Consider the following 20162-nt stretch of genomic DNA (forward strand, 5'->3'; position numbering starts at 1 on the left):
ACCCTCTGTTCTCATCTAAGTCAAAAGGAGGTGCAAGGGGCTTAGCACAGCTCAGCTCCACTGTTTGTGGCCACATCAGGGGATCTCCCCCTGCTTCCCTTTCCCTTCATTGGGTTTCACTCTTTGGAAACCTACTCAGAAAAGCCGATTTACAGTGTCAGAGTCCAGAACCCCTTTCCCGCTGGATGACACCGCCCCAAAACCCGCTATTCGTTTATCTCCCAGATGCATTAAGGAGCAGAGCACTGGGCCCGGTGGGTACTGGCTCCAAGCTCTTTTGAAGACCCGTCCCTACAGGGCGTAGGACAAAAGGTGAACACCTGGCTTTCATGCGACCCTCAGGACAGCCAGCAGTGCACATCTCAGGACTTGCCCACATGACATCACACCTCCATCTCGCTAGCATGGGGACATCTCACACCTGGGGCACTGTCCAAGTGAAGCCGCACTGGCGTTGTATCCACCAGGAGATGTCAATAGTGCACATTGCTATCAGTGGGACATGCAGAGCCTAGGATAGAACCCAGGAATCCTGAGTCCCAGCCCACTGCTCATTCCTAGACAACACTCCCTGCCAAAGCCTGGAATAGACCCTAGGACACATGGGTCCCTGCTGCCTACTCTCACCACTTCCTCCCCGAGCCAGGAATAGACACCAGGTGTCCTGACATCCAGTCCAACACCCTAACCAGTGCCTCTTACATTGCAACTCTCACCAGATGAAGGTGCTGTGCAATACTGCTGCTATATTTAGAACAAGCCCAAACACACAATCCCTGGAGGAGAGCACTTCTGGTGTTTGAGATGATCCTTGCAAATCACCTTGATACACTCAGAATGCACAGACGCAGACGACGCATGCATCCTGTACAGACCCAGAGAGCTGAAGGTCCATTCTGTGGTGCAGGCAAAAATGAGCCGATGAAAAACAACTCAGTAGCTGTTCCAGAGAGTGGACCCCGCGAGCCAGGTGGGGTTAGCTCAGTTTCATCTCATCTCATTTCACACTTGGCGTCTTTTACATGCCCCTGCTGCCTTTGCAGAGACGTCAAAGTCGTGGGCCTCCCCCGGTTCCTTCCTCCTAGGAGGGGAAAGAGATTTCAGAGTCACCAGCTGCAGCCAGGCTGAGGGGGGGCCATCACCCTTCTGGATGCAGACAGAGCAAAACAAAGGTTATTTCGGTAAACTGGGTGCAAACAAACATGTTTTTCAATACAGACAATTGTCCGGTCACGGGTATAGGAACAAAAACTGTAGGCCTTTTTTCACAAGATGGGGGGCTCTCTCCTGGGAAGCGGTGACTCTGAAAAAGACTTGGGGGTTATGGTGCATAATCAGCTGAACACAAGCAACCCGTGTGATGCTGTGTCCAAACAGGTTAATGTGACCCTGGGAATCATGAACAGGGGCATCTTCAGAGAAGTAGAGAGGTTATTTTACCTCTGCATTTGGCACTGGTGTGACCACTGCTGGGATAGCGACAGTTCAAGAAGGATGTTGAAAAACTGGAGATGGCTCAGAGAAGAGCCACAAGATTGATTCAAGTATTAGCAAACCTGCCTTATGATGCTAGACTCAAGGAGCGCGATCTGTTTATTTTAACAAAGAGGTTAAGGGTGACTTCATCGCATTCTCAGAGAACCTATGTGGGGAACAAATATTTGATAAGGGGCTCTTCAGATCTAGCAGAAAAAGATCTAAGCTGATCTAACCGCTGGAAACTGAAGTGAGACAAATTCAGCCTGGAGATAAGGTGCACATTTTTAACAGGGAGGGTAATTAACCCATTGGAGCAACATACCAATGGTTGTGGTGGATCCATCATCACTGGAGATTTTAAAATCAAGATTGGATGTTTTTCTAAAAGATCTACACTACCTATGCTATGCAGAAGGTCAAACCAGGTGATCACAGTGGTCCAGTCTGGCCTATCGTCCAGGAATTTACTGAACCAGACTCTTTGGATAGGAGGCAGAACGGTGGTTGGGAGCGGGCCGAGCAGGGGCAATGCAGGTTTTTCTGTAGCACCCCCTGCAGCTTGCTCCGCCAAAGCGCAAATGAGTTCAAAAGGGGACAGGGCAACTGGCCTGAGATAGGATGGGAATGGAAGGAATAAGTGGTATTGGGGGAGTCGCCGAGAGGCCTATAAAGACACTCCCACCCCAGAAAAATAAAGAAAAGCTACTGATAACTCAGGGTTCTTCAGTAATTATTACTACTCTAGATATTATGGTAGCTCCTGCATGCCTCCACTAAGATCTGGGCCCCCTGTGCAGAGCATTGTACAGACCCTGCATCAAAAGCCTGACAATGCAAGCAGCCAAGACACAGGTTGGAAGAAAAGGCACATTGTTACCTGCACTTTACAGACAGGGAACTAAGGCAGAGAGAGATTAAGGGGCAGATTTTCTAAAGCCCCCGATTCTCCTGAAAAATCCAGCCCCAAGGTCATCCAAGAAGTTTGCGGCCGAGCCAGGATTGGAACACAGATCTCCTGAGTCCCCGTCCTGTGCCTTACCCTTGAGACCATCCTTCTTCTCGTAAGCATGCTCCCTCCCCCCGTGTGAGCCGTTCACTGTGCACCTGTATCATCCTGGGCTACCACGGGGTGAAATATAACCAAACCAGAAACCCCTCAACTGTGAATCTGTGTAAGTTGATCTGATCACATGGATGGAGAGGGGCAAAATACCAGTGAGATTTCCTGGGTTTCCACTTCAAAACAGGAGCCTCTTCAAGGGAAATGGGCCCAGTAAAAAACTGTCAGGATTTCAGTGAGATGAAGATCCATTTGCACCTTGAAACAGGCAGAAATTCTAACCTTGGTGCACTTTGGTGCAACACCAGCCACCTTGCCAACCCGCCCTCTCCCCCCCCAAAAAAGCAATGTTCCTGGATCATAAAACGGCTGTGGGCGAAACCATGAATTTTCCAAAATTTCTCACACACCCGCAAATCAACATTTTCAGCACCACCCAGCACAGACTGGTAGAGACAGACCCCCGTCCCTGCCCTGCTGGGTTCCCAGGAGGTATGGGACTCCAAGGGTTAAGATGGTTTCTCTTTGGAGCTTATAGGTGAGCTAGCATATGTCCTGAAATCTCTCCTTGTCTCAGTCTGAGAGCCCAGCTGTTATCTGTCTTCCCCCAGCACCAGGCAAGCAGTAAATCTCTCCAATCCTTCAGTAAACATGTCACCTCCTTGAGCCTCCAACCCTCACCTCAACGGCAGGGCTGTCACCAAGACAGATTCCCTATTTGCCTTGTTTACTGTTTTCATCTCTAGCTGGCCAAAATGCAGGTGGTCAGGTAAAAGAAGGGGAGGTCAGGGTGGTGGCTGAGTGCCAGGGTCCTTTGTGGCCAGGGACAGGTAGGGACCCAGCCTGGGATGCACATCACTGGTTGGAACAGCCCAGCTCCAAAAGACGATGGGGTCCGATTCTCCCCTTCTGCCTGTGTTACTTTCACGCTGGAGTCACTCCTGCTTTACGCCAGTGCAAGGGAGAGGAGAAGCCATGCAAACGCACACCTTGCCTCCTAGAGTTGCAAGGAGCTCCCTTGGCTTCCATTCTGCTGGGGCTTCCTGGGCCCTTCGAGAGTCCCATTCTCACAGCACAGAGGGGACAGCGGGCTCATACCGAACAAGCACCAGATGCATTTCGACTCCCCTGTAACGCCTATGGGCCTGCAGTCCATACCAAGGTAGCACACAATCAGATACCGATATCTAGACTAGGCTTCAGACTACCCATGGGCAGGGGCCATGTCTGCCTCTATTCTGTACCACGCTGACACATCCCCCCTGCCAGCCAGGGAAGACACGTTATCCTGACTCTGTCTGCAGCAGAAGAAACTGAAGCACGGAAAGAAACATTTTCTAAAGTGCCTAAGTGACTTAGGAACATCAATCTCAGTGCATGATGGGCTCCAAGCAGTCAGGCGCTAACCTGGTACTGAATGGTCCCAAGTTCAGCTCCCTTCTCTGCCACAGACTCCTTCCAAGCGAGACCTTGGGCCAATCACTTAGCCTCTCTGTGCCTCAGTTTCCCATCTGTGCCCTGGGGATAGCAGCCCTGTCCTGGCTCACAGGGGCGTCGGGAGGATAAACACATTAAAGACTGTGAAATGCTCAGATAGGAAATGACAGAGTCAGATAAGTATCTTAGAAATCTACCCCTCCTTTAACCCCCAACAGCCAAACATGATCAATTGGGCAGGGGGCACTTGAGTCCTCCTTCCCAAACCCATGGGCTGTAGGCTAGGGCCAGACTGCCAAGAGGGTGCGTTGCTTCTAGCCAGCAAGCAGGGGAAGTGGCGAAGCCCAGACGGGGAAGACATTCCTCTCTCTCTGACTTTCCTGAGACATGCCCACGCACAAACACGGATGCAAAATGACGGATTCCCTGGTGCTCGCCACCTTTTGCCTCCAGCACCAATTAAAATATTTCACTCCATAAAACTACTTAGCCTCACGGGGAAATGCAGTGAAAAGTTGTTGTTAGAGGGGGAAAAAAGAAACCCCGGAGACACTGGCTGCCATGTAAATGATACTGAGTCCAGAGGCACAGAAAGTGACTGGAGCCCTTTATCTCAAGGCTGTCACACCGGCTCATGTTCCTTGCCAGACACCCCATTGCACCCGCGGTTCAGAGCGCTTGCCACAGGGCAGGGAGCTAGATTGGGTGTGCTACCCGAATGCCAGAATCCGCAGCAAGCAAAGTGGCCCCCGGCATGGGGCCAGATCCTCAGTGGGTGTGAATCAGTGCAGTTCCCTCACCCCGGCTGGTTTACACCAGCCGTGGATCTGGCCCGAAAGGAAGCATTAATGCAAACCCAGCGCAGGGCGATCTTAGGGCTCGAGAGTGAGGGCAGGCGTGTGGCTGGAAACCAGTTTGGAGGTACACTGGAGAGAGGGCGAGATCATTGCTTGGGGCCACAGAGCGTAGGCGGACGAGGTGGCTGTGATTCTCAGGGGCCCCCAGGGCTCCTTCACACACCCGCTGGCAGCGTGAAGGGCATTTGGGGGGAAAGTAAATGTAATTTATGCCAGATTTAAGGCCCCTTTGTGCTGCCGGAGCGGCATAAAGGGGCCTGGGCTGGGCGTAAATGGGAATCAGACCCATGCAGCACTGTGAGTGTGTGAGACAGAGGGATGGGGAAAGGCAGGGCCAGCAGACATACAGTGAGTGAGCTCATACTCGGCTGTTGTGAAGGGATGAACCCTGTGGTGCTGCACCGGTTGACACCAGCAGAGAAGGCGGCCAGCCAGCTCTCAGGAGAGGTGAGGGCTGATGAAGTGCCCTTACCCCAGCCCTACAGAGGACACTTGCTCACCTGCTGCAGCCATATGCCTCAGCCCAGACCCATCTCTAGGCAGGAGAACAGGCTCCGTACTTCATTCAGCCCTTGTTCTCTCTACCGAGGTGGCTGTCGAGCTAGACAGACAGTGCCAGTTGCGAGGGCGGCTTTTAGCTCTGGCCCTGTGGCGATGGGCACGTCATAAATGCATGTACTCAAATAAATCACGGTACTGCCCTTTGTCCAGCAGCGTCTGTGCGGAGAGCTCCCAGCTCGTTCCACCAAACAGCTCGCGGAAGCATCACTAAACCAAATTCCAGCGTGGGGGGTGAAATGTTCCCTGCCCCATCTCCAGTCCCCTTTGCAACGTGCTTACAGATTAACATGCTGCCAGACTGTGAATGGTCGACGCGGTGCTATCACTCAAGGCACGACCGCATTGGGCGAGTCAGACAGGAAATTAGCTGCTTACACCAAAGGACTTACAGGCAAACACAGCCATTCACAGGCAGAAGCAGAGGTCACCCAGTCACCCATTGCAGCTTGAGCTCTCAAGCCTAGGGGCTTGGATGGCTTTCAGAGCCCGAGCGGCAACATCCATACCGCTAACGTTAGCACGCTAGCGCCAGCCCCACTGCCACGACTTTGTCTACCTCGCTGTCAAGACACATCCCCTAGCTGAGTCTGGAGTTGAACTTGAGATGCTAACCCAAGTTAAATGCCAAGTTGCTGCGCCTTCACTGCTGTTTTAACTGCAGTGTTGGCCAACGTGGGTTAAGAAAGTGCCTTTTGTTTGCAGGGCGGACACACACTGAATCGTGGTGGCTCTGTGCTCTCAGAAAACAGCGCCAAGCACTTCATTGGCTCTAGGTGGAGGAGGCAGAGGGGACATTGGTGATGCGAAAAACAGAGATGGAGTGAAAAAGGTGGCACATGCATTTCAGTGAGTGTGAGGATGTGTGCAAATGAGCGCACATGCAAACATCTGTTAAAGCATGGCTGGGTGTGCACTTGCATACATGCAGAGGAGTGTGATTTGTGCAGGGGTTACAGCAGATCTGTGTGTTGCACATGTATGTTACAGGATATCTGTGTGCATGGAGGAGATTGTGAGCTCCATATGAACATGAGACTATGCTCACAGTCATGCCCAGTGCACTGCCAAATTCATAGAATGTCAGGGTTGGAAGGGACCTCAGGAGGTCATCTAGTCCGACCCCCTGCTCAAAGCAAGGCCAATCCCCAGACAGATTTTTACCCCAGTTCCCAAAATGGCCCCCCTCAAGGATTGAACTCACAACCCTGGGTTTAGCAGGCCAATGCTCAAACCACTGAGCTATCACTCCCTCCCACATTGGCAGTTTCCGAAAGAGCCCCATGTCTGTCTGATCTGGGTTGCTCGCCTGGGCAGTTTTCGATGCACGGCCTAGTTGAAAGACACGATGCAACTCATGCTGTGGCGTTCCCAGCCGCGGGTAAAGCATTAAACACTGAACAGGAGCAGAGGGGGCTTAGAGAGATTCCTGGCTGTCAGCTCCCGTTTCAGAGGAGACTCAAAGGCAGCTCCAAACCAATGAGGAGCAGAACTGGGCAGATCTGAGAGGCTGGAAGAGGAAACCAAAAGGAAACATTTTTAAAGCCGCTCCAAGTAGAATGAATGTCTTGAAAATTTTCTCTCATCATCTAGCGGGCTGGAGGGACATTTCCATGGCGCTGCCTCCCTACCCAGCGCAACTCTCTAACCTGTCTGAATGCATTTTTTAATAAACCATTTTCAGCGAGTTTTCTCAAGGGAATAAAAAAGAAGACGCTGACAACTCGGCGAGGAACCGTGCAGATGAATCTGGTGGTGTAACAGAAACTTACGAGCAGACAAGAGGAAGGATTAGTGCAAAGGGAAATTAATGCCTAAGGGAAGGGCTGTTTGGAGGGAAGGAGACCCTGAGGAGAGAGCAGAAAGGCCCCCGAGGGAGGAGAGGGGATCTGGAAAAGGAGCTCTAGGGAGGTGGTTAGGTAAGTGCAATCGATGCTATTTTACTGCTCCTGGGAGATAAGGGATTGCACAGCTTCCCCACCCAGCAGGCGACATGTCCCAGTCCTGCCCAGCCACAAGCCCTGCTACTTCTGTCCTGCCAACATACCTCAGCCCTGACCACCGGCCCTCCCTGCTATTCCAGCCTCACACCTTCCACCCTCCTCTGCCAATGCACATGGGTTACAACCCATGTAATATATGCCTGCTTCTCCAGTCCCTAACTCCCAGGCAGTCCTCCCCATGTACCCTAATCCTGAGCGGCAGTACCCCCTCGCCAGTCACATTCTTGGTTCCTGCCCAGCTCTGCTAGTGCACCCTAATCTTGATCTACAACAGCCCTGCTATTCCAGCCCTGGGCTCCCCACACTGCTCTGCCAATACACCTCAGTCCCCACCTATAGCACCCCCAGATATTGCAACACTAGACCCCCCCCCAACACACACACACACACACCCCTCTGCCACATTACCTCTTTCCAGCCCTATCCTTCTGATCGTCTCTGTAGGGTAGAGATTGTGAGAGGCGGAGTCCAACAGCATTGGTAAGGGTGCAGTTCATGATATGCACAAATGCCCACAGAGCTGTATGGGTCATAGGATGGCAATCTAGGCCCTGTTGCATGAGCCTCATTTGACCCCAAACCTGAGAGGTCTGTCTGTGTGTCATCTCCCCTTACCCAGCAGAGTGACCCATGAACACCAATGACAAACCCCACCGGGCTTCTTCCTGCTGCTACCGTTATCTTAGCAGGCTGCTCCCATCTATTTTCACAGGGAGTCCCTCACCTTCCCTCCCTCCTGGGACACCAGAGTTCCCCTTGTAACAGCGTCACAAAGGGCCCCTTCTCCCATTCCTTCCAGCGCTGGCCCAATGGGGCCCCGCTCCAACCCCTCCCGTCCCCACCCCGCCTCTTACTCGTGCATTTCTTGATGTTGCTGCCCTTCTTCAGTGCGTGCCGACTCAGCTTGCAGTGGAAGTTGTCCTCCCAGAACTCAGCAAACCAGATGTTCCGCCGGTTATTGTCCAGCGTCCGGCTGGAGAAGTATCGGTCGAAACCTGCCAAGGAAACAGTAGAGGGAAGCGTGAAATCCCAGAGTCAGCCGGAACAGGTGCAGCTGGGTCTGAAACAAGCTGGAGAGGGAAGAGGCAAGTGGGTGAAGGGACCATTCCAGGGATCCACAAAGATCCAGTGGGCAATTGTCCTGGGCAGAAAGTGACAGAGCAGCTAGGGAGAGGCGTCATCACGGGCTGCAATGGGAGATGAAAGCCCATCTCTGCATTCGGCAAGCCTGGACCCAAGGGCTGCATGCAGTGGGGTGATATTTAGGCCATTTGGTCAACTTGTAGCTTAGAATGAGGGAAGGGACCTGGGACCAGCTGAGACGGGCTCTGGGAGGGGAGGATTCTGGGCCGGTTGATGTGAAATGGTGGTGCTACCATGTTTTATACCAGCCAAGGATGTGTCCCTCTTGAGTATTATCACTAGGAGAAGACCTGGACTTGGATATTTCACAGAATCATAGAAATCTAGTCTGGAAGGGACCTCAGGAGGTCATCTAGCCCATCCCCCTGAGCTGTGGCTGGGCCAAGTAAACCTATACCACCCCTGACAGGTGTTTGTCCAACCTGTTCCTAAAACCCCCCAATGACAGGGATTCCACAACCTCCCTAAGTCACCTGTTCCAGTGTTGAACTATCCTTAGACTTCAAAAGGTTTTCCTAATATCGACCCTAAATCTCCCTTGCTGCAAACCGAGCCCATTGCTTCTTCTCCACGTCCACCCAGGATAGGACAACAGTTGCTCACCTTCCTCTTTACAACGACCTTTTACATAGATGACCTGTTATCAGGCCCCTCCTCATCTTTCTCTTCTCTAGACTAAACTTGCCCCCGTCTTTCCTCCTACGTCATGTTTTCTAAACCTCTTGTTTTTGTTGCTCTCCTCTGGACTCTCTCCAATTTGACCACAGCTTCTTCAAGTGTAGTGCTCAAAACTGGACACTGTACTCTTGCTGAGACCTCACCAGTGCCAAATAGAGCAAAATGATTCCCTCGCATGTCTTACCTATGCCACTCTTGTTAACAGACCCAGAATGACATTTGCTGCAGCATCACACGGCTGACTCAGTGATTTAGCTATTCACTACAGCCCACAGCCGCTTTTCTGCAGTACTGCTGCCAAGCCATTTTATTCCCCCTTTTGTATTTGGGGATTTGATTTTTTTCCCTTCTTAATTGTAGTACTTTGCACTTGTCTGTATTGAATTTCATCTTGTTGACTTCAGACCCATCCTCCAATTTACCAAGATCATTCTGAAGTCTAATCCCTGTCCTCTACAGTGCTTGCAACCCCTCCCAGTTTGTGTCATCCGCAAATTTAATAAGCGGACTCTCCATTCCATTATCCAAGTCATTAAGGAAACTGAATAGTATTTGACCCAAGACAGACCCCTGTGGGAACCCACTAGATAGATCCTCCCAGTTTGACAGCGAACCATTGATAACTACTCTTTGAATATGGTCTTTCAACCAGTTGTGCACCTACCTGATGGTAATTTCATCTAGATCATATTTCCCTCCTTTGCTTATAAATGCAACAACATAAATAACCCACAACACTTCATACATCCCCGTGGGCAAGATAAGGTATTGCAAGCAGCTTGACACTAAGCCTTCCAAAAAAACAAAAAAAAACCCAGGAGCGTACTGGCTCAGTGCATGCAATTGTGTCTCCTTGAACAGCTGCAATAACTCTACAGCTTATTCTCTCACAATTAAGTTTTATTTCCGCCCACGCTCCAACCCCAAACCTGGCCCCCTTATGCAACTGCAGCTCTTGGAATGGATTCTGGGTACAACCACTTGGGAGAAAAATCTGAAGTAGACCCTCTGCCCTCTCCTGGAATGGGCTTTGAGAATAGCATCTACCAAGGCCCCATCTGCCAATGAGTGCCATTGGTCTTTATGCACAGGGTCAGATCCTGATGTCCCCTTATGCAGGCCCGGAGAGAACTGTTGAGGTCCCACTGCTTATGGGGGCAGCATTCCAGAAGCCTGCAAAGGGAATGCAGCCTCCTACCATGCCGCACAGAACCCATGGCGGGAGGGCTACCTCCGCTGCAGATCCCGAGGGGACATGGGAGGCTGGAGAGAAGTAAGGGAGGACCTGGGGCAGAAGTCAACCCCTCCATGGAACAGCTAGAGGGCTGCTCTACTATTTAGGAGGGAGGGTTTCTTCTCCCCTCCCTCCCAGCCCCATAACCTGGTAGCTTAGGCTGTGCATTGAGTAGACAGTTTCCCCCAATGCACGGGATGCAGGGGACAGAGTGTAGGTAAACCTAAGTCGGCTTTTGTTACAGTCCCTTGCAAGAGGCAAGAGCCAAGATAAAGGAGGGTTGAGAGGAAGCCAGGAAGAGGCTGGGAACAGCGGGTAATGAGGCAAGGCTGTGGCAGAACAAAATTCAGTGCAATGAGGTACAAGGCACGGCATGCTGGAAGGAACAATGTGAACTGCCGCTACACAGTGATGGGGTCTGAATTACCTGTAACCTCTCAGAGAAAAAAAATCCAGGTGCCATTGTGGACACCAGTCAGTGGAGGGGCCTGCTCTCTGCTTTGAAAAACCAGCAAGAAGCATTCAAGGCACCGCGAACAACACGGGAAAGATGAGGGCATTATAGAAACTGACAGCACCATTCTCCTGCTAAATGCCATGGGGCAACTCCCCCGTGGGTGACAGCTCTCGCCGTCAGCGGAGCCACGCCGATTTACACCGGCCGAGGATCTGTTTGGTCACATATTTAGTTGTGCTGACTTTCTCTCAAAAGAGAGGGCAAGGATGATTAAAGGCATCCGAGTGGGAGAGCACAAAGGGCATCTGAAGCAGGAAAGAGGGAAAATATGACAACAAGCACAATGGAGGGGCTGAAAATAACGCGGAGCACAGAGGAAGGCTAATCAGGCTGATTTTCCCAAGAGCCCCGTGACAGATGTTTCAAGTGCTGGGCACCGGCAGCAGGGGCAGATGTTGAACAGAGCTCAGCACACACTCTGCTCTTTGGAAAAGCTGGCCCAGATGGTGGGTTCTGCACATGTTGAAGTTTGCTTGCCCTGCTGTGCAGCATTTTGCATGCCCAGATCTCACAAAGGCAGAGCAGTGTCAGTATCGCCGTTTACAGATGGGGTAAATGAGGCACCACTGTGAGTCGACAGCAGCAATAGAACCCAGGTCTTCCAATTCCCAGCCCTCAACCTTACCCACCACCCCGGCGGCCTCCCATTTGTCACAACGGAGAACGTCTCCACAGCTGCTGGGAGGTCACTTCCCGGTGTAGACAGACACACACTAGTTCTGCTCGCGCCAGTGAGCTGCAAATAGCGATGCGGCCACGGCAGCGCAGGCAGTGGCTCAAGCTAGCCACCCGAGCACAAGCCCAGTGATACGAGACGGGTCCTGGCTCTCTGCCTCCCTTTTGTGTTTCAGCTTCCTTTGAAACACCAGGTCTGGGGAAAGGCGCTGTCTTGTCACCACCGTGCCCATGTGACTCCCCCGATGTCAATGGGAGTCGTTTCATTCGTGCAGCGAGATAGGACCTGATCCTTGGACCACACGTCAAAAAGCAGGTCCCTGGGGTAGCATCTGCCCCCATGTTCCGATTCAAAGACGCAACAAAGCGTATGCAGGTATGGACACTGAGGGGCCCCCACCTCCCGCAGCGCCCCTGGCCCTTTCACCCCATTGCTCTGCAGCTTCTGCCGCAAAGGGCAGAGAGCATCAGTGTCCTGCCCCCAAGTCTCAGGGAGCAGCTGTCAGAAGCTTTCAGCAGATCAATGTGCTTGGCGGTTCAGTCTCTAGACAGGTTAGTGATTGACGGCAGGGAGCGTAATGTGCCCTGACAAGCTCTGCGTCTCGCAGTCATTGCGCTGAGCAGGGAACAAACAAGGGAAAGGAAATTGGGGTCTTCACTGTAACGGGGAGCCGCTGCCCATGGGAGAGGCAAAGCGGCCCATGGGGGGTACAACACAGGACCTAGTGACCACATGGCTTCATGTAATATCGATCCCCTGGGTTAGGGGTACTCAACAGATCCCAAGCTCAGATCCAGACCCAGGGTTTCCCAAAGTTCAGGGGAGTGTTGGGAGCCAGGGCTTTGGTTCAGATCATTATAAAGGTGGAGCCAGCCACAAGGCACCCAGCCTGGTCTGGCTGGGACTGGGAGCATCGGGATCTTTGATTCAAGAGCTGAAGAGCCACAGAATAATTATGCTTTAAAACAGTTACTCTGTGATGGCAGCAGGATACGCACTGGGCAAGTCAGGGGCTCTTCACACACACACACCCCGGCTGCTGCATCTTCTACCCCGCCCATCTCTGCCCCTCTTGTGGCTGCTCCGGGACGGGGAAATCCCAGCCATTCCACCCTGACCCCACACAGCGGACGCAGGGAGTGTGGCTCCCAGCAATTCCCTCCCACAGTGCTAACAAGTTTGCACAACATCCTCTGCGCTCCCCAACAACCAGTGCTCTGCTCAAGTCTTGAGCATAACGAGCGGAGCGTGGCTCAGCTCCCGGAGCCCTGAGCGTGGCACGGCAGGCTTCAACCACGCGTGACTGACATCAAGTATCACTGATGGATCAGCTGAGTAGGATATCCCCTTTCACTTCATGCTCTAAGTTACTCGGTAATGTTGCAGAGTGCTGTTAAACAGCAGCCCCCCTCCACCGCAGAGGTGGCTGCATTTCAGTGGCGGGCGGTCACTCCGGTGAGATTATGTTGTCCTTCCACAGCTCCTTCTATCCACGTATCTCACAGCACTTTCCAAATATGCCTTAACCAGTCCTCCGACCCACCCGAAGAGGTAGGCATGAACATCTCTGTTTTACCGAGGGGCAAGGAACTGAAGGAAAGGGAAGTGAACTGATTTACCCAAGGTCAAACAGCCAGTCAGTGGGAGAGCCACGAATAGAACCCAGGAGGCCCTCCTGTGCTCTAACCACTGGACCATACTGCTATTCTAGAGGCCAGATCCACAGTGCTTCTGGCAATAGGACCATGCTGATCCACCCCAGCTGAGGATCTGCAAGGATCATAGGGGCCTTTTGGCCACCTGGGTTCTTGTTGCTATCACAGTGCTGTGCGATGGTGCCCAGACTAACGCAGGAGCTGCTCATTGCCATTCTCCCCAGGTGGCCCTACCTACCCCCACAATGGCAGAGGATGTACAGACCCCGGGAAAGCTGCTGGCTTTGCAATCAGTGCCTTGGCAGGGTCCTGGTCTATGTTCCCACCTCTGGCAGCGGCCGAGTGAACACCTTGGCAAAGGAATTGGGACTGCACCAGGAAGGGGGGGGAAAGGGCCTCAGCACGGAGCAGGGCAGAGCCAGAGTGGAGCCGTATCCCCCATCTCTAGGGAGCTAACAAGAGGGGATGACCCCTTTAAGGCTGAGCTGGCTGGGCGTGGAAGATGGGGGTGCTTCAAGCTTCCCAAGCGCGGATGCTTTCCTGGATGGGGAGCCTGGCGTTAGGGTAACGGACCTGCTAATTGGGCAGCTTTCACCCTGTGCGGAGATGCACTCAGCGAATGTTCAGCGGCCACCCACCCAGAGCAAAGGAATGATGATACTTTATTGAATAATTCACTGCAATAGCCCTGATAATGCCTTCATTTGCCAGCCTTTCATCCACTTCGCTTGGGATCCATCACTCATCGTAAAGCTTCAGAATAATTACTGGGCTCTTTGAGAGGAATTCTCTAAGCCGAGCACGTGTGAGAGGGAGGCGGGGGCTCTGCATTCTGGAGATGCATAGAAATTCATTTCCAGCTCTTCTTCCTTCCCTAGGGACTATGCCTAGCACCCCTGCCAGCCGGGCACAGAAATCCAGTTCCGGGGTTCTTCCTCTCGCTGCCCAGGGCTACACCTAGATCTCTTTCCAAGTGGGCACTAGCCTTATTCTCCTCGCTATTCAAAGGTCATTGCATGATCAAGGGAGTCTTCCGTCTTTGGGCACTCCTGCAGATGCACTAAGGTTTGTGCGTCTATGTGGAATGGATTCTGAACTTGCCTCTGCTTGGTGCAATTGCAAAGGGGAAAGGAGAGATGCAATGCTATAACCAGGTGCATCGCAAGGCAAAAGGCAGAGGGGACAGGCAGCTGGACAGAGGGAATGGTGTGGCACAGCACAGTAGAGTGGACAGGGAAGGTAGTGGATGACCCTATGTCAGAGAAGCAGTAGGGCTCAAAATGGAAAAAAAAAAAGGGGGGGATGGTACTCACTCAAGTCCCGCCCACTCTCTTAGCTCCGCCCACAAGCCTACCCCAGTTCCAGCCCCAGGGGAGCTGCAGACTCCGGCCCCACGTACCTTTGACAGACACACGCTTGGGCAGGATGGTGACAGATCCCTCGGCCACCTCCTCTAGGTGGAGCACAGGGGAGATTTTGGAGCCCCAGCTGTCTGAGCCCATCCAGATGAAGTGCCCGGTCTGGTTGGCCCTCTTTGCCGCCTCCAGCACCCTCCTGTGCAGAGAAAAGGTTGTGAGCTTGTAGTCTTTGCGCCCAGGTCAGTGTGGGAGAGAGAAAGCAGGGGCAAGATGGAGAGCCCAAATCACTCTAAGGAATGTTTTCTAAGCCTATAATCATTCTCATGGCTCTTCTCTGAACTCTCTCCAATTTATCCACACCCTTCTTGAATTGTGGGCACCAGAACCGGTCATAGTGTTCCAGCAGCGGTCGCACCAAATATAGAAGTAAAATAAACTCTAGTTCTATCTGAGATTCCCCTGTTTATGCATCCCGGGATCGCATTTGCTCTCTTGGCCACAGCATCACACTGGGAGCTAATGTTCAGCTGCATATCCACCGCAACCCTCAAATCTTTGCAGCGGCACCGCGTTCCAGGATAGAGTTCCCCCCTCCTGTAAGTATGGCCGACATGCTTTGTTCCTAGATGGATACATTTATAGTTAGCTGTATTAAAACACACATTGTCTGCTTGCCCCAAGAGGCCCAGATCTCTCTGAATCAATGACCTGTCCTCTTTATGAGGAAGCAAAAAAGACCCTGTCAATACAGCTGTTGATTAAAAAGTGATTAAGGGAACACAGGTACTTGGCAAAATAAACATCCCTGTATAAATCAGCAGGTCGGGAAGATGTGCATCCCAGAGCCCTGAGGCCGTTACTTCTGGAAAGTCCCAGGAAATGCAGGAAGCAGCAGAGGATGGGGGATTGTATGTCAGGAATCAGGGTCTGCAGCAAAGATAGTCTCCAGACAGCCTCATTAATACAGCTGGCCTGCAGCAGGCTGCCTAACTAGCCAAAAACCTGACTGTCTGCAGAGGCCAGCAAGCTGGCTTATAAGCCAGCAGCAGCAGCTCGCTGGCTTCTCAACACTCATGCTGCTTACCACTGCGCCTGGTCCCATGTCATCTGGTTCCTGCTGCTCCTGCCTTGCATCCAGCCTTGCCTCTGTCCTAGGGTTACCATTTTTTAAAATAACAAAAAGAGGACACTCCAAGGGGCCCCACCCCTGCCCCAACTCCGCCCCGGCCCCACCCCAACTCCACCCCTTTCCCAAAGTCCCGCCCCCTCCCCTGAACGCTCCACCCCCTGCTCCTCCCCCTCCCCTGCTTCCCGTGAATCAAATGTTTGCGGGAAGCCTGAAACAGACAGGCAGGCAGCAGGTAAGTTGGGGCGGGGGGGTGGGAGGGGGCGCGGCCCAGTCCAGCCCCCTGGCCAAGCGGCTCGGGCCCAGCTCAGTTCGGGCCCTGGGGCGCCAGCCCCGGTTCTGGCCAAGCATGCCAGCCCCGGCCCCAGAGGCTCCAGCTCGGCTCGGGCCCCGGGGCATGGGCACCGGCACCGGCCCCGGCCAAGCGGCTCCGGCCCGGCTTGGGCCCTGGGGCACTGGCCCCGGTTCCGGTGGAGCGCGCCGGCCCCGGCCTGCCCCGGTGGCTACAGCTCGGCTCGGGCCCCAGGGCACGAGCACCGGCCCCAGCCAAGCAGCTCCGGCCCCGGGGCACCGGCCAAGCAACTCCAGCCCCGGCGACTCCAGCTCAGATTGGGCCCCGGGGCACCGGCCCGTCCGGCACCGGCCCCGGCTCAGCGGCGTGGGCAGGCGGCCGAGCACCGCCGGCCCCAGCGGCTCCAGCTCCGGCCCCAGCGTGGATCCAAGCCCCACGACCCCTCCCTATTTTCCCGGACATGTCCGGCTTTTTAGAATTTCCCCCCGGACGGGGATTTGACATTCAAAAAGCAGGACATGTCCGGGAAAATCTGGACGTATGGTAACCCTACTCTGTCCTACCCCTGCCTTGAATCCCTCATTGCCTGCCACCCTGCTCGCTCCAGTTCCTGTCCTCCAGTCTGACCCTTGGCTCTGACTCCTGACTATGGCCTCTGGCTCGATCCCTGGCTCTGGTACCCAGTTTCTACCTCCAGGTTTTCCAAGTGGCTTTGGCTCCTGACAAGTGACTACAGCTCTGACCTGGCCACGAGGCCGGCTGCCCACTCTGGCCACAAGGCTAGATCGCCCTCATCCGGGTCCGCTGACATTACAGTACCAGTGTTTGAGGGGGAAAAACAGAAATCCTGGCAATTATTGTGGTGTGAGTCTAACTTCATCTCCTAAGAAAATGATGGGACAAATATTTATTTAAAATGTAAGCAGCAAGAGGAGGTGGGAGCCGTGATCAATAGGTTAAGAAAATTCTGCTCTCACTCTGCACCTCCATCTAAGAGCAGAATTTGATGCTATGGGCCAGATCCTGAGCTGCTGTCAATCAGAGCAGTCCCATTGACATGACCGGAGCTGTGCCAAGGATTTGTCTAGGCACAAGCATGCACTGATTTGTTAAGCCGGTGCAGACCTCTGGGTGGACGGTCTAATTTTGTGTTAGGAGTGACTGATTTTAGTTTAGCTGAAACCTGTTCCTAATCAGTTTAACATCATTCCTTCAGTGACACGGGCGAACTGTGCCTTATGCTACATCATAACAAACCTGTTTAAACCAAAATTAGAACGTCCACACAGCCTTTGGCTCTGGTTTAACGAGATCACTTCAAACCTCTAGTCAAACCAGCGCAGCGCTGCAGGAAGGCACAGCCAGATTTACACCAGCAGAGGGTCTGACTTTCTGCCTTTCACACCAGACAAGCTGGATGCCCCTGTGTCAATGGCATAAGAAGAAAAGTGAATAGAGGGCATACAGCAGATGCGATGCAGCTGGGCTGGAGTAAAGTGTTTGATCCAGATGCGTCGCCTCGATTCTTTTAAATGGGCTCTGTTCTTCCACCCTCTTCCTTGCTGTCTCCATCCCCTCTCCTATCACACACACTGTCTACCCCTCTTCCTGCCATTTACCCCTCCCTGTCTCCAGCCCTTTCCTGCCTGCCATCGCAGCTGCTGGGCTCAAGTGCTGCCCAGGGAAAGAGAGGTGAAAACTCCACTTCCTGTTCTGACTAGACCCAGTCCTGCCCTGCCGCGTGCTGTCCCTTTGCACAGGCACAACGGGAGCAATGTCATGCTACCCAGTTAGAACGGTCCCCACCCTGCCCAGGATGGAAAGGACTGTGCCAGCAGCAGACCAGGGGAGAATGACACCCCTGGTATTTACGCAGGGAAGCGCTGCAGGCAAGAGAGTTATTAAATATTGCAGAGCGTTAGGCAATCAGTGGAAAATTCACTGAATAATTTACCGTGCCCTGTACTTCCATTGGTGTCTGCCCTGTGATTCTAACCCAGCCCGCAGTGCAGGCATGTTCATGGCCCGGTGGGCAGGAAGGCAGGAGGGATGGGACGAGAGTGAAAGAAAGGAAGAGGGACGGTGGATAGAGCAAGTGAGGGGCAAGAAAAGGGGAGAGCCAGGAGGAGGAGGAGGGAGAGGGAGAAAGGAGGAGAGACGATGCTGAGCAAGAAGTGGGGAGGATGCCAGAGGGAGACGGCCCTGACCCACAGAGCATGGGGCTGAGGTTCATGCCCATCTCTAGTGAAGAGAGATGGCAGGAGGCCATAGCAATGGGTAAAGCGAGCAGGTGAACTGGGACACTGAGGTGCATGTTGCAGCCAGCGACAGTGACCCGCATCGTTCTGTACCTCCCACCCCCCAGCTGGAGCAGTGGCGTGAAATGTACAAAGGCCCCAGCTGAGCAACAGAGCATGCAGGCAGCCAAGTCCCCGACTCCACCGCACGGCTGCAGCTTCCCAAGGGAGCTGCGCGGAGAGACTGGCTCTCCAGCCCCATTTGCATACTTGCTGACAGGTAATTGAATTCCCCCTTTAATTACTGAACATTAGGGAAAATCAGGTTACACAGCAGCAGGCTGGAAAGGCTCCAGCGCTGAGGAGGGGGTTTCATGTGTGCAGCGAGGCAACTCGGAGCAGCCTCGTGAGCCGCTGGAGTGAGACAAATGTTCCTACCGGTGCCAGCGCAACCACTGAACTGGGCACTGCCGGGTTATCGAGTGCCACTCAGACAGACAGACAGCCACTGCCAAACTGCTGGCGATCCTTGCCACACCCAGCACCACCCCTCTCTCCCCAGCCTCGATCCTCAACTAGTGCAAACTGGCATCTTTCCACTGAAATCAACGTACGCCAGCTAAGGATCTGATCCGCTGATCAACAGAGCTGTGCCAACTTACACCCGCTGGGGGTATTTCTTTGAAATGTTCTGCACCATGATTTTTATTGCATGGCCCTCGGGTACATTGTAAGCTGTTTGGGACAGGGCCTGCATTCCTCCGTGTGTTGGTACAGCCCCTGAATTTCTGGCCTGGTCTCACTGATTTCAGCCTCCCAGGCCCTGAAACGTGACCTCCTTATTCTCTCCAACTCCCTTCAGGGCTCGATCCTGAGAGGTGCTAAACACCTGTGATGTCAGGAGCACTCTGCACCACTCAGCATCTAGCCATCTGTCTATCTAAGCTCTCATACCAGGGCCCATCAACCTCAGCAGCACCTCTGGCCTCTCCTATCCCCCTGGCTTGTCTCATCATCTGTCTCCTTCTCCATTTTTCCCTGCCACCCTTCCCCCATCAGCCTCTATTTGCAGCATTGCACAGGTAACTGGGCGGGGGGGGAGGGCCTAATCCAGAGCTCACTGGGGAGACTGACTTCACCGCCTTTTGGAGTGAGCCCTAGGCGCACAGTTGGGAAGAGAATTTACGCATCCCCCACCCCCAGTTGTTTCTCATTAAGCATAAAGGCAGATTTATGATTCACACATCCTATGTCAGGGATTTAATTACTTGCTACCCAAGTCCAGATGGCATTATTATATTTTTTTTTAAAAGCCACACTCCACCGAGCCGCAGGGATGCTGAACATCTGTGACATGGCACTGGCCAATCAACACTCCTGGCTGTGTTGCCACTTCACTAGCTCCCAGTGCCGGCTCCCCCCAGCCCAGTGACAAGCACGAGGATCGCCCAAGCCAGATGGGCGGATCAGCAAGCGGCACGATCCCAGCCCGACCATGGGACTCAGACCAAGTGGCTTTAGGAGGGATTTGGGAGCAGCTGACGCACACTGGTCTGGCTGTGGATTTACTTCTGTTGGTTCTTTCCAGTTGGGGTATAGGACCAGCTCCTAAGCGGGTGTAAATCGGTGTTGTTCTGTTGAAACCAATGAATGGAGCTACGCCAAATGACACCTGGCCCTTAAATAGTTTCCACCACGGTTTTTATTCCAGGTCACTAAATTAAACTTTAAGCTCTTTGGTGCAGGGACCGTATTTTCCCGTGTCTAGCACCTCCCACAACGGGGCTCCACTCCCGATTGAGGTCTTGGCATGTGACCACAATCGTAATGAAAGATGATTCATTTAGTCTTT

General features: G+C 53.2%; 1 protein-coding gene across 2 annotated transcripts in view; it reads right to left on the bottom strand.

Moving 5' to 3' along the window:
- Nucleotides 1-20162, bottom strand: part of GRM4 (glutamate metabotropic receptor 4) — a 217772-nt gene that overhangs the window by 59153 nt on the left and 138457 nt on the right. For both annotated transcript variants that reach the window (XM_034767394.1, XM_034767395.1), the window contains 2 exons: nt 14697-14851; nt 8249-8389 (listed from right to left, as the gene is read on the bottom strand). In XM_034767394.1, coding sequence (XP_034623285.1) covers nt 8249-8389; nt 14697-14851 — 296 coding nt within the window. The remainder of the gene's footprint in view (nt 1-8248; nt 8390-14696; nt 14852-20162) is intronic.

Source organism: Trachemys scripta, chromosome 4 (genome assembly GCF_013100865.1).
Source record: "Trachemys scripta elegans isolate TJP31775 chromosome 4, CAS_Tse_1.0, whole genome shotgun sequence".
Taxonomy (NCBI): domain Eukaryota; kingdom Metazoa; phylum Chordata; order Testudines; family Emydidae; genus Trachemys; species Trachemys scripta.